This window comes from Sander vitreus, chromosome 22 (genome assembly GCF_031162955.1).
Source record: "Sander vitreus isolate 19-12246 chromosome 22, sanVit1, whole genome shotgun sequence".
NCBI lineage: Eukaryota > Metazoa > Chordata > Actinopteri > Perciformes > Percidae > Sander > Sander vitreus.
The window spans coordinates 12,246,014-12,260,468 of NC_135876.1; the positions used below are offsets into that span (position 1 = coordinate 12,246,014).

Consider the following 14,455-nt stretch of genomic DNA (forward strand, 5'->3'; position numbering starts at 1 on the left):
CGTTTTCAGTCAGCATCAATACATTAGAACAAAGAGTAAGTTCTTACTCTAATAGGAGCAAAAGGCAGTATAGGCCTATTGTTTTGCAACCGGCTATGTTGCACAATTGGTTAAATGCCAAGGCTGGACTATCCTACAGGGAAGGCCTATAATATACTAAGGAAAAATGCGGATGTCGTGCTTTTGATGCTGCCTGGGTTTGTTTACCTTAAATAGGAAATATCTTCTTTTTTTTTTGTTCCCTATATGCCTGAATAACGTGGCAACTACGGGTTATAGGTTGTTTTTTTTAGGCTAGCCTATAGGCTAATAATAAATACAGACTATATGGTAGGCTATATATACCATATAGTCTGTATTTATTAATTAATATTCTAAGGGAAATCAAAGCCGCCCTGTTTTTCTAAAACTATTCAGTACAAGAAAACGTATAGGCCTACATCGCAAGACTTGAACAATAGGCTACAACCGGCGATATATTTAAATCAGATTTTTGAAGAGGGGGGGGGGGTTGACAGCTGTAGCCGGAACCTGTTCAGATCTCCGCTGCGATGAGAGGCGGAGGCTCATTTGCACCGTCACTTCGTCAGTACAATGTGGAGAACAAGCAGAGACAACCAAGCAGACAATAAACAAAGAGCGGCTCGCCATGTGCGCTGCAGCTGCTGCACGCACACGCACGCGCGCACACACACACACACACACACACACACACACACACACACACACACAAGCGCACGCACGCACGCACGCACCTGAGCTGCAGTGAGGAGTCACGGCCGCCAGGGGGCAGTCTGACCCCTGCAACCACAGCACAGACAGAGAGAGATTAATTGTCCCAGACAGCGTACACACGGTATCTTAGTTTGTAATGAAAACGGAAGGTGTGTATGTAGTAGACATGTCTAAGCTGCTGTTAAATAATGGGACTCAGGTTCAAATCCAGTGTCAGCAAGCATCCAGTTTGCCGAAGTGTCTTTCACCTTTGACCTCTCAATTGGAGGCATAAGAAAGTTTCCATGGAGCTCCATGAAATGCTCTTTATTATAGCTTTAGTGTCTCCTATATCTTTCTTCACACAAGCTGCAGTTACCACCAATATGCATTTAAAGGTGTACAAAAAAGATGAGAAATTTCTCTCTAAAACAGCTTAAATTTACTGTAAAGGCATAGGCATGGGACATATTCTTGTTAACATTTGAACAGGATGTGTAGTGTGAACTGATGTCAGGCTGGCTGGTAGTTCTCTAACCGCTCTAGCAAGACCTCTGAGTAGCCAGGGGAATAGTACCTGAAACAAGACACACACACACACACACACACACACACACACACACACACACACACACACACACACACACACACACATTCTGTAAATATCCTACACTGTTTTATACTGAAGGATATTCTGTCCTTTTTACCATTATCATACAGCTAAATTCTGCTTTTATATTCACATTTTATAAACCCAGTTTATTCTTAATTCTAATTATATATTTCATTATAATACATGTAGGCTCATTGTTACTCTGAATAAATGCTAAAAAAAAATAAGATCATAGGATAATAGGACGGGAATATGGGATGGAGGTAGAAAATAGTACTAAAAATGTGCTGCTGAGTCAGCACACAGATATGAAATTACTACCATGTATATGATGATGTGATCTGATCAGTCACTCCTAGATATCTCAGAGGTGTTCCATACAAAGGGTTTTGATGTCAAGAAAGCATTTGTTTTAGCATGTGTGTGTCTGTGTGTGTGGGGAGAGAAACAAACCTGACTATCTCTTCAGGAAAACAGCTGTTGATAGCATTGATGTGCTCCTGTAGAGAGGAGCCAGGCTCAGCATCGATCTCTTGCACTTTCTTCAGCCCCCCGCTGGTCACAAATAGACGGCGAGCCTTACTGTCATTAGGCAGCACCTTTGAGGAGATTAAAAACAGTGTATAATACAGATATAAAATCTTAATCAACAAAACAAAAACAAACACTGACAAAAAATGTTAATGCAGATTAATGATTGAGGTCGTAGACTCAGTCACTCACCTTGCTGAACTGGCAGACAACATATTTGAGAATGTTGCTTGGAACATCGTAGAGGAGGGGCTCCAGACCTGGCAGGTAGGTGCACTTCTGCAGAATGCTCTTCAGAGCCTTCTTACTCTGAGAAGAGGAGGAAGGAAATATGCATAAACAGTCATATAAAGCTTTTCTCTTTCTCTCAGCTTTCTACCAAGTGACATTCGATACCAGATGACCATATGAAAAGAGTCCTCTTTTAGGACTTTCTAGGAATGCACTAAAAGCTAATTTCGATTAAATATATAAATTACATGTATGCCTTCATTTAAGTGTAAGCTAATAAATTGTGTCATGAAAAAGTCACAGTATAGAATGTCGACAAAATAATAAAAAATACATAGTATAGAATGTCAAGGAAAAAAAATCATAAAACGCAATAAAATAGTATGTCCAAAAAAATAACATTTAGTATATCGAAAAAGTCATAGTATAGTATGTTGAAAAAAATCATTAAAAAAAATGGCATAGTATGTTGAAAAAAGTCATAATATAGTATGTCGACAAAATCATAAAGAATTATAGTATAGTAGTAGTATAGTATGTCGACAAAATCATAAAAAAGTCATAGTATAGTACGTAAAAAAAATAAATAAATCATAGTATAGTATGTTGAAAGAAGTCACAGTACAGTATGTCGAAAACAGTCGTTAAAAATTCATAGTATAGTATGTTGACAAAATCATAAAGAATTATAGTATAGGAGTAGTATAGTATGTCGAAAAAAAGTCATAGTATCGAAAGAAAGTGATGAAGGGGGCCGGGTTAGCTCAGTTGGTAGCGCAGGCGCACATAAATAGAGGTGTATTCCTCGACGCTGAAGGTCAGGGTTCAAATCCAACCTGTGATGATTTCCTGCATGTTATCCCCCTCTCTCTTCCTTTTCATATCTAGCTGTTCTTTCCAATAAAGGCTGAAATGCCCTTAAAAAAAAGTGATAAAGAAGTCATAGTATAGTATGTTGAAAAGAATCATAAAAAAGGCATAATATAGTATGTTGGAAAAATCATAAAAAAGACTGCATAGTATGTCTAAAAAAGTCATAGCATAGTATGTCTAAAAAAGTCAGTAAAGTATGTCTGTATAAAAAATTATTTAAAAAAAGCCATAGTATGTTATGTCGAAAAAAGTGAAAAAAAAAGTCATAGTATAGTATGTCGAAAAAGTCATAGTATAGTATGTGAAAAAAAGTGATAAAAAGCCATAATATAGTATGTTGAAAGTGATAATTGTGTGATGATTTCCTGCATGTTATCCCCCTCTCTCTCCCTTTTCATATCTAGCTGTTCTTTCCAATAAAGGCTGAAATGCCCTTAAAAAAAAAGTGATAAAGAAGTCATAGTATAGAATGTTGAAAAGAATCACAAAAAAAGTGATAAAAAAGTCATAGTATAGTATGTCGAAAAAGTCATGGTATTGTATGTGAAAAAAGTGATAAAAAGCCATAATATAGTATGTTGAAAGAAATCATTATAAAAGTCATAGTATAGTAAGTCGAAAAGGCAAAGTATAGTATGTCTAAAAAAAGAAAAAAAGCCATAGTATAGTATGTCAAAGAAGTCATGGTATGGTATGTGGAAAAAAGCCATAGTGTAGTATGTCGAAAGAAGTGATAAAAAAAGCCATAGTATAGCATGTCGAAAAAAAGTGAGGAAGGTGGCTGGGTTAGCTCAGTTGGTAGAGCAGGTGCACATAAATAGAGGTGTATTACTCAACGCTGAAAGTCCAGGGTTCGAATCCAACCTGTGATGATTTCCTGCATGTTATCCCACTCTCTCTCCCTTTTGATATCTAGCTGTTCTTTCCAATAAAGGCTGAAATGCCCTTAAGACATAGTATGTTGAAAAAATCATTAAAAAGACTGCATAGTATGTCTAAACAAGTCATAGTATGTCGAAAGAATCATTAAAAAGTCATAGCATAGTATGTCTAAAAAAGTCAGTAAAGTATGTCTGTATAAAAAATTATAAAAAAAAGCCATAGTATGTCAAAGAAGTCATGGTATTGTATGTGGAAAAAAGCCATAGTGTAGCATGTCGAAAGAAATGATAAAAAAAAGCCATAATATAGTACGTTGAAAGAAATCATCAGAAAAGTCATAGTATAGTATGTCTAAAAAAAACAACCAAAAAAAACATAGTATAGTAAGCCATACTATAGTATGTCGAAAAAAGTGATAAAAAGCCATAGTATAGTATATCGAAAAAAGTGATGAAAAGCCATAGTATAGTATGTCGAAAAAAGTGATAAAAAAGCCATAGTATAGTATGTCGAAAAAGTCATGGTATAGTATGTGAAAAAAAGTGATGAAGGTGGCCGGGTTACCTCAGTTGGTAGAGCAGGTGCACATAAATCTCGACGCTGAAGGTACAGGGTTCGAATCCAACCTGTGATACTTTCCTGCATGTTATCCCCCTCTCCATTTCCCCTTTTATATCTAGCTGTTCTTTTCAATAAAGGCTGAAATGCCCTTAAAAAAAAAGTGATAAAGAAGTCATAGAATAGTATGTTGAAAAGAATCATAAAAAAGGGCATAGTATAGTATGTTGAAAAAATCATTAAAAAGACTGCATAGTATGTCTAGATAAGTCATAGTATAAAATAAAAAAAATAAAATTATTTTAAAAAAAGCCATAGTATGTTATGTCGAAAAAAGTGAAGAAAAAAAAGTCATAGTGTAGTATGTCTAAAAAAAAGCAATGAAGGTGGCTGGGTTAGCTCAGTTGGTAGAGCAGGTTCACATAAATAGAGGTGCATTCCTCAATGCTTAAGGTCCAGTGTTCAAATCCAACCTGTGATGATTTCCTGCATGTTATCCCCCTTTCATATTTAGCTGTTCTTTCCAATAAAGGCTGAAATGCCCTTAAAAAAGTGATAAAGAAGTCATAGTATTTTGAAAAGAATCATAAAAAAGGCATAGTATAGTATGTTGAAAAAAGTGGAAAAAAAATCCATACTATAGTATATTGAAAAAAGTGCTAAAAAGCCATAATATAGTATGTTGAAAAAGCCATAATATAGTATGTTGAAAAAGCCATGGTATAATATGTCGAAAAAAGTGATAAAAAGCTATACTATAGTATGTCGAAAAAAGTGATGAAGGTGGCCGGGTTAGCTCAGTTGGTGGAGCAGGTGCACATAAATAGAGGTCTATCTCTTGTCGAAAAAAGTGATAAAAAAGCCATAGTATAGTATGTTGAAAAGAATCATAAAAAGGCATAATATAGTATGTTGAAAAAAATCATTAAAAAGACTGCATAGTATGTCTAAATAAGTCATAGTATAGTATGTCGAAAGAATCATTAAAAAGTCATAGTAAAAAAAGTCATACCATAGTATGTCGAAAAAAGTGAGAAAAAAAAAGTCATAGTATAGTATGTTGACAAAATCATAAAGAATTATAGTATAGGAGTAGTATAGTATGTCGAAAAAAAGTCATAGTATAGTATGTTGACAAAATCATAAAGAATTATAGTATAGGAGTAGTATAGTATGTCGAAAAAAAGTCATAGTATCGAAAGAAAGTGATGAAGGTGGCCGGGTTAGCTCAGTTGGTAGAGCAGGCGCACATAAATAGAAGTGTATGCCTCGACGCTGAAGGTCCGGGGTTTGAGTCCAAACTGAGATGATTTCCTGCATGTTATCCCCCTCTCTCTCCTTTTTTATATCTAGCTGTTCTTTCCAATAAAGGCTGAAATGCCCCTAAAAACTCTTAAAAAAAAGTGATAAAGAAGTCATAGTATAGTATGTTGAAAAGAATCATAAATAAGTCATAGTATAGTATGTTGAAAAAAATCATTAAAAAGTCATAGTAAAAAAAGTCATAGCATAGTATGTCTAAATAAGTCATAGTATAGTATGTCGAAAGAATCATTAAAAAGTCATAGTAAAAAAAGTCATAGCATAGTATGTCTAAAAAAGTCAGTAAAGTATGTCAAAAAAATCATTAAAAATTATAGTACAGTATGTAAAAGAAATCATAAAAAGTCATAGCATAGTATGTAAAAAAAAATCATAAAAAAGTCATAGTATAGTATTTCGAGAAAAAGTCTTAAGTCATAGTATAGTATGTCGAAAAAAGTGTAAAAAAGCCATACAATAGTATATTGAAAAAAGTGCTAAAAAGCCATAATATAGTATGTTGAAAGAAATCATCAGAAAAGTCATAGTATAGTAAGTCAAAAAGGCAAAGTATAGTATGTCTAAAAAAATTGATGAAGGCGGCCGGATAAGCTCAGTTGGTAGAGCAGGCGCACATAAATAGAGGTGTATGCCTCGACGCTGAAGGTCCAGGGTTCGAGTCCGATCTGTGATGATTTCCTGCATGTTATCCCCCTCTCATATCTAGCTATTCTTTCCAATAAAGGCTGAAATGCCCCTAAAAAGTCCTTTAAAAAAAAAAGAAGTGATACAGAAGTCATAGTATAGTATGTTGAAAAAATCATAAAAGAATTACAGTATAGTATGTAAAATAAATCATGAAAAAATCATAGTATAGTATGTAAAAAAAAAATCATATAAAAGTCATAGTATACGAATCCAACCTGTGATGATTTCCTGCATGTTATCCCCCTCTCTCTCCCCTTTCATATCTAGCTGTTCTTTCCAATAAAGGCTGAAATGCCCCTAAAAAGTCTTTTAAAAAAAAAAAGAAGTGATACAGAAGTCATAGTAGAGTATGTCAAAAGAAATCATAGTATAGTATGTTGAAAAAATCATTAAAAAGTCATAGTAGTCAAAAAATGTCATATAAAAGCATATATAGTATGTCAAAAAAATTATTTAAAAAAAGCCATAGTATGTTATGTCGAAAAAAGTGGTAGAGCAGGTGCACATAAATAGAGTCGAAAAAGTCATGGTATAGTATGTCTAAAAAAGTGATGAAAAAGCTATAGTGTAGTATGTCTAAAAAAGTCATAGTACAGTATGTCGAAAAAATCATACAAAAATTATAGTATAGTATGTAAAAGAAATCATGAAAAATCATAGTATAGTATGTCAGAAAAAATCATATAAAAGTCATAGTATAGTATTTCGAAAAAAGTGATAAAAACACCATAATAGAGTATGTCAAAAAAAACTATAAAAAAAGCCATAGTATGTTATGTCGAAAAAAGTGAGAAAAAAAAGTCATAGTATAGTATGTTGAAAGAAATCATTATAAAAGTCATAGTATAGTAAGTCGAAAAGGCAAAGTATAGTATGTCTAAAAAAAGAATTTAAAAAGCTATAGTATAGTATGTCAAAGAAGTCATGGTATTGTATGTGGAAAAAAGCCATAGTGTAGTATGTCGAAAGAAATAATAAAAAAAAGCCATAATATAGTATGTTGAAAGAAATCATCAGAAAAGTCATAGTATAGTAAGTCAAAAAGGCAAAGTATAGTATGTCTAAAAAAAATTTTAAAAAAGCCATAGTATAGTATGTCGGAAAAAGTGATGAAAAGCCATAGTATAGTATGTCGAAAAAAGTGATAAAAAAGCCATAGTATAGCATGTTGGAAAAGTCATGGTATAGTATGTGAAAAAAAAGTGATGAAGGTGGCCGGGTTAGCTCAGTTGGCAGAGCAGGTGCACATAAATAGAGATCTATATCATGACGCTGAAGGCCTAGGGTTCAAATCCAACCTGTGATGATTTCCTGCATGTTATCCCCCTCTCTCTCCCTTTTATATCTAGCTGTTCTTTCCAATAATATTCCAATATCTTTTTTTTTTTAAAAGTGATAAAGAAGTCATAGTATAGTATGTCGAAAAAATCATAAAAAAGTCATAGTATAGTATGTCGAAAGAAGTCATAGTATAGTATGTCAAAAAAAAGTAATAAAAAAGTCATAGTATAGTATGTCTAAAATGCTCATAGTATAGTATGTCGGAAAAATGAATAGAAAGTCATAGTATAGTTTGTCATGAAAAACGTCATAAAAAAGTCATAGTTAGATAGTTTTTAAAAAAGTCATCCTATAGTATGTCGAAAAAATCATAAAGAAGTCATAGTATAGTATGTTGAAAAAATCATAAAAAAGTCATAGTATAGTATGTCGAAAAAATCTGAAAAAAGTCATAGGATAGTATGTTGAAAAAAGTCATAGAAAAATCATAGTATAGTATGTCGGAAAAATGAATAGAAAGTCATAGTATAGTTTGCCATGAAAAGTCACAGTATAGTATATTGAAAAAAGTCATAAAAAAGTAATAGTACAGTATGTTGAAAAATGTCATATTATAGTATGTTGAAAAAAGCATAAAAAAGTCATAGTATAGTGTGTCGAAAAAATCATAAACAAGTCATAGTATAGTATGTCGAAAAAAATATTATAGTATATATTATAGTATTTCGAAGAAGTCATTAAAAAGTGATAGTATAATATGTGAAAAAAGTCAAAAAAGTCATTATAGTATGTCATAAAAGCTGACCGTATTGTATGTTCTCTAGAGACAGGTATGATTGGATTGGAACCCTTATGACTATCTCTTATGGTCTCCTGGCAGGAACACTACTTTTAGACTACCAGTCCCACGGACACAAAGCTTTACTCTTTGTCTATTTGAATGCATCATTCGTGGAAAGTAGGTCTCAAAACTCATTGCACCCCATAGGATTCAAACACGCAACCTTCTGGCTTCCATAAATTCTCTTATCACCCTGATCTATCTTCACTGGCATGCATAACTCTGTTTTCGACATATTTGTCTTTTTAATTTTGCATATTGGACCCCAAACCTGAAGCACTATGTTACAGTCATGTATGTATTTCGGAAAAATCATTAAAATGTCATAGTATAGTATGTCATAAAAAGTCACAGAATAGTATATTGAAAAAACTCATAAAAAGTTATAGTATAGTATGTTGAAAAAAATCATACTATAGTATGTCGAACAATTGGAAAAAAGGTCATTGTATGTGAAAAAAGTCACAAAAATTCATAGTATAGTATGTCTTAAAAAGACAGATATGATACGAAAAAATCATAAAGTCAGTTAAATATGTCATAAAAAGTCACAGTATAGTTGAAAAAAGATTTTAAAAAATCATAGAAATGTCATAAAAGTGTCGAAAAAAGTCATAGTATAGCATGTCGAAAAAATCATAAAAAAGTCAGAGTACAGTAAGTCAACAAAATCATAAAAAAGTCATAGTATAGTATAATGAAAAAATGTAATAAAAATGTCATAGTACAGTATACATAGATACATACATATACATAGTATACTATAAAAAGTCATACTATAATATTTTAAGCCAAAATCATAACAAATGTTATAGTATAGTATGCCATGAATACTACTATATACGATATAGTACGCCATTGTCGTGTAAGTTACTGCACCACGGTTCTCTATTTGTTTGGGTTTTCTTTATTTGCAGCATGTTTTTTCTAAATGTGCACGTTTTTGAAAATGTTTTTTTAATTTGCCTGTGTCTTGTCTATTTGTATGTGGTCTCAGGGCCACTGAAACTAGAAATCTAAAATGTGGCTGTTTTTGGGAGGTAACACACGAGCAAACAGTTTTACTTTCATTTCAGTTGTGATCAAAAAAAACACTGCTTATTACTTAAGGTCTCATTCCACTGTCAACCTGCAGAGCTGCAGCTCTTACTTTGGCTTGCAGGTCCTCTGAGCTGCTGGCGTCCATGTAGAGTTCCAGCAGTTTGGTCAGGAGGTCAGAGGTGGCCACTGCCTTGGCGTGTTCAGGGGTGTGATGACCTATCTGACCGATGGACCAGGCTGTGGCCGCCTTGATGTGATGTTCATGCTCCTCAGACAGACACAGGGCCAGCTGGGGCACCCCCTGTAGGACAGGAGGACACACAACACAACAGGACTGGTTCAGTCAATATGACCTACATACTGGACCTGAAGGAATATCTCTGCTTTTAGTGGTGGGTTTAGCTGTCAAATGGCTTTTTGAGGAGAATCAGAATATAAATTAACACCTTGGAGAGAATGACAGCCATGGCAAGGTTCTCACTGTGAGCTGCCACATATCCCAGCATCATGATCCCCGGCAACCGCAGGTTTCCACGGCACTCGCCCAGATAGTCGATCACAGCCGCCATGCCACCACAATTCACAATCACCTGGGACAACTGTAAACACAGACCCAGATAACTTTGTGTCCAGCCATGCATATTTGTGCCTACAAGTGTAAGTGTGTGCTTTACCTCTGGTGTGTGTTTCACCACCTCCCTCATCAGAGTGGTGACGTTCTTCCTGACATAGTCATCTGGATCTTTGAGACAGGCCACTGCTGCAGGGAAGATGTCAGCCTCTATCACCATCTCCGCCAGGCTGACCGAGTGCTTACTGATCTGACTCAGGGCTGAGAACACCTGCCTCTGGATGGAGACAAAACCATGTCGGATTATTTCCAGAGTTCATTCACATTTTTGTAAATTCAAATACAGCTTCATTTTGTACATGTTGAAATGTTACTGTTTTTTTGTACTGTTGCTAGCTACACTCGGATGGTACATTAGTTAAATGTAATTAAATGTATTATCTATGTAGTTGTTTCTAAAGTCAAAAATAATCTACATGCAGTCAATGTTAATATTCTTTAAATTTCAAAGATTTGTTTTTGAAGACAGGTGCCACTTATTCATCTTTTCCAAAACTAATAGAAACCTGATTTCTGTATGATTGTTTTGCTTGCAGGATCTGTAAAATGCACACTGAATTTTGAGTTACTACAATGGTATTTTTGTACTCAATGTGTATATATGATGGATAGTGGATAAGTACAAGCATTAAAGAAAAGCATTTGCATTTCTATTGTTATGATTAAAATCAGCCTTAAGCTTCAATAATAAAACAATATGGCATGCATTAGGTTACATGAATATTCAGGTATCTATACTTTATTTACCTTATTTGGCAACCATTGTTATAAGGAAAGAAAATCCAAAATAAGAAAAAAAGATCAGTTACTGTAACTTCATAAAATTATCCAACAGGGTAGTGTATAAAGATTAGTTTTTTTTTATTAATGAAAAAAACAACAGCTGTTTACGGGAGGCTGTTATTTAAGCTGGCTTACTTTGAGTTTGGCATCTGGGTTGAGTATCATCTGTGCCAGATGTGCGATGGCACCAACGTCCACCACAGTCTGGGCCAGCTCTGGTGTGTGCTTGGAGATGTCGCTGAGGGTGGAAGCTGCGATGCGTTTGAGAGCCATCTCAGGCTCCAGAAGACACAGCACCAGCAGGGGGACAGCACCCGCATCCACGACCGACTGAGACAATGCTGCACAGTAATGGAAAGAGGTGGCAAACATGAAAACAACACAAATCAAGGTAAATGATCTATGTGTGCAAGTGCAAGGAGAGACAAAGAATGATATTTAAAAAATAACTTATAAGCTAAAATGTTTCTTCAAACCAAGAAAGTGAGGAAAAAGGCAGCGGAAAATCATAGAACTCTAAGCATGTCATTGAGTTTTTCTTACATGCGTTGTGTCGTGCGATGTAGCCGAGAGCCCAGGCAGCAGCCTCCTTCACCCCAGGATCAAACTCCTCCAGACAGAGAACCAGGGCATCAACTCCCCCGCAGGCCACCACAGCCTGGGACAGCTCGGGGGAGTGTTTAGCAATTGAACGCAGCACAAATGCTGCTGCCTTCTTATAGAACCTCTGCATGCAAATACACACGGACACACGTTCATTGTCATGGTCCAAATTGAGCATTAAACTGACATTAGATTTTAATTAGGATGGAGAGAAACCAGCCAGTTATATTGTTCCATGATTTGATGACAAATATCCACATCAAGCCTGGAATGAGATTTGATTTGATTTTTCATGTGTTTAAAATAAATGTTTTAACCATAAAATAATTCAAACATCTCAAGTGTCCTATAGAGTTTTCTCTGTACTGTTTAATTCTCATGTTTTGTTGACATTGGCTTTAATTCCTCATTGTTTGGGGTCCCATAGGAATGCTATGTGTGCACAAAATAAGAATAATTGCAAAAATCAACAACTTTTCTTTTCTTTTCCAGTCAACAGAAAAGTATTGAAGTCGTAACACTGGGCTTTCACATTAACATAAATTAAAAATAATTCACAGATAAAGAAATGTACGTTATAACTTGTGTAGCTTGTGTTTGAGGTCAGTTAGACTGCAGGGAAGTAAAAACTCTCAAAACCATGCATGTAGGCAGTTCTGATAAAATTAGTAAAGTCATGAAGCATTAAGCAAAACTATAATAAGCGTGTTTTTAAAAGTGCCCAGTTGCTAGGCTCCCAAGCTGCAAAACCACATCAAACATTGTGATTTTTTTTCCTAAAAGGTTTCAATGGAGCTTTTTCATTAAAGCATTATAATTCTTCATTAAACACTTAGTCCTTGACATATTTGTCATAAACAAAATGTTTAAATGTAAAGTTATTCATGTCAGATTTTAAGCTTATTAGCCTATATGAGACTGCAATGTCCCTTTAATAAGAGAGAGAGAGAGAGAGAGAGAGAGAGAGAGAGAGAGAGAGAGAGAGAGAGAAACAAAGGCCTGGTTGCGCTCATGGTAAAGGACTCTTAGGTTTTGAAGTAGACCCAAGGCGAGCTGCCAAGTTAGCCCAAAACACAGTCACATTCAAGGGGCAGACCCTGAGGCCCTGCAGGGTCTTTTTTACTCTCTCTCTCTCTCTCTCTCTCTCTCTCTCTCACACACACACACACACACACACACACACACACACACACACACACACACACACACACACACACACACACACACCAGTTTTTAAAGGGCGGAGGGAGTATTGGACAACCTGTCTGTATGAAGAGTACTTATATGACCAAAGGGAGAGATACTGACATTCTGTGTGGCCAGAGACTGGACCAGCTGGGGCAGGATATCTTCCTTCACCACGGCCTCGGCCAGGTCATCACTGTGGTCTGCCAGGCGGCCCAGAGCCAAAGCTGCCGTCTGCTGGATGCTGGGGACCACATCCAACATGAGGGGACGCAGCAGGGACATCACACCTGCAGCAGAGGAGAGGAAAGAACACTGGAAATAGCAGCTAACGTTAAAGCTAACATAGTCTAGTGGTTATAATCTTGATTCTTACCAGCATTTTGAAGGATTTCTATGTTTTGGGGTCTGAGTGCCAGATCAGCAACAGTTTGCACAAACTGAAATCTTGATTTCTGATATTGCTCAAAAACTGCAAAACACACAGAGACAGAAAGGTAGTTTGACATCTAGCTGCATCTTTCTTTTTATGAATCAAAACAGCTCATGGATCTTACCTTGAATGATCTGTCGTTGACTCATTGTCACCCTGATGAAAAAAAACGCCTCCTCCAAAAGATTTACTTTTGCACGTTGATGCCGGTTATCTACACAAAAAACACATTGAATTTATCACAGGATTGAATGCAGCGTTTCCCCTGGCCGTCTCCAGGTTTGGGTTAGGTATTGTTGTTGTGAAGTGTTGCCGTGGCAACAGACAGGAAGTAGAATGTTTCGGCTCTCCTGCCGAAGATCGCATATTGCAAAGATGAATCACCCTGGCACTAAGGCCTGCCCTCGGAATCTGCCCGCACCTCGCGAAAAAATGTTGAGTGTGAGAGCTCTGTGCTGCTATCTCCTCTCTGTTCCCACTAAAAGACAACCGCGAATGTGTCGCACACTTTCACCACATTGTTATTCACCACGATTGAGAGGAAAACAGGACCGCGGAAACGAAGCGGCCATTGGCTGATAAAGTGTAAACCGTTTTCTTAATATATCAATGGTGTAAACGCTGACTACAGTTAGCCTGCACTGTGTGGCGCTGAACTTTTCTTCATTACTTTTTTTTTCTTTTTCAACTTTTGGTTCCCTTTCCTGCTCGAGCAGTGTGTCCTCAGATGATGCCTGCCTGGATTACCTAAACCCCATTTACAAGAAGATATAAGCCCTATGGCCAAATTAAACCGTATCATTATTATTAGGCTATAATAGGCCTACGTTTATGAAATGTAATTAAAAAGTTATCCGTCCAAACAGTAACCTACATCCTCTCTTTCTCTGTTGGTAGCCTATTTGTAGGATATAACCTATTTGTGATGTCACAGCAAAGAAGAAGAAAAGTAAAATTAAAATAAAAATAAATAAAAATAAAAAAAAAGTGTGAATAACCATTGGTCCAATGAAGCACACAGACATACCACTGCATTTTGTTTTAAGTTATGAGACCCTACAACTGAATGGATATTTTGGAAAGATATTTTAGATAAGCCGATTTATGTGGCAGAGTAACGATTTATTTGTATTATACATTGCCTGATGTCATGTAGGCCTAGTATTTTTGATAGACTGTCATTATGTTTACAAAGTGTCTGTAACAACGAGCCTATTTAAACGTAGGCTATTTAAAAATGTCATT

At 35.7% G+C, this 14,455-nt stretch overlaps 1 protein-coding gene across 1 annotated transcript; it reads right to left on the reverse strand.

Moving 5' to 3' along the window:
• Positions 1-368: 368 nt before the first annotated feature.
• On the reverse strand, positions 369-13,881 carry spag6 (sperm associated antigen 6). The gene is made up of 11 exons (XM_078280407.1): positions 13,335-13,881; positions 13,154-13,249; positions 12,901-13,067; positions 11,533-11,716; positions 11,125-11,330; positions 10,250-10,423; positions 10,022-10,174; positions 9,685-9,876; positions 2,051-2,167; positions 1,781-1,926; positions 369-1,291 (listed from the first exon to the last, which is right to left on the reverse strand). Exons 1-11 carry the CDS (start codon positions 13,357-13,359, stop codon positions 1,228-1,230), a joined length of 1,524 nt encoding a protein of 507 aa, XP_078136533.1. The 5' UTR covers positions 13,360-13,881; the 3' UTR covers positions 369-1,227.
• Positions 13,882-14,455: the final 574 nt, after the last annotated feature.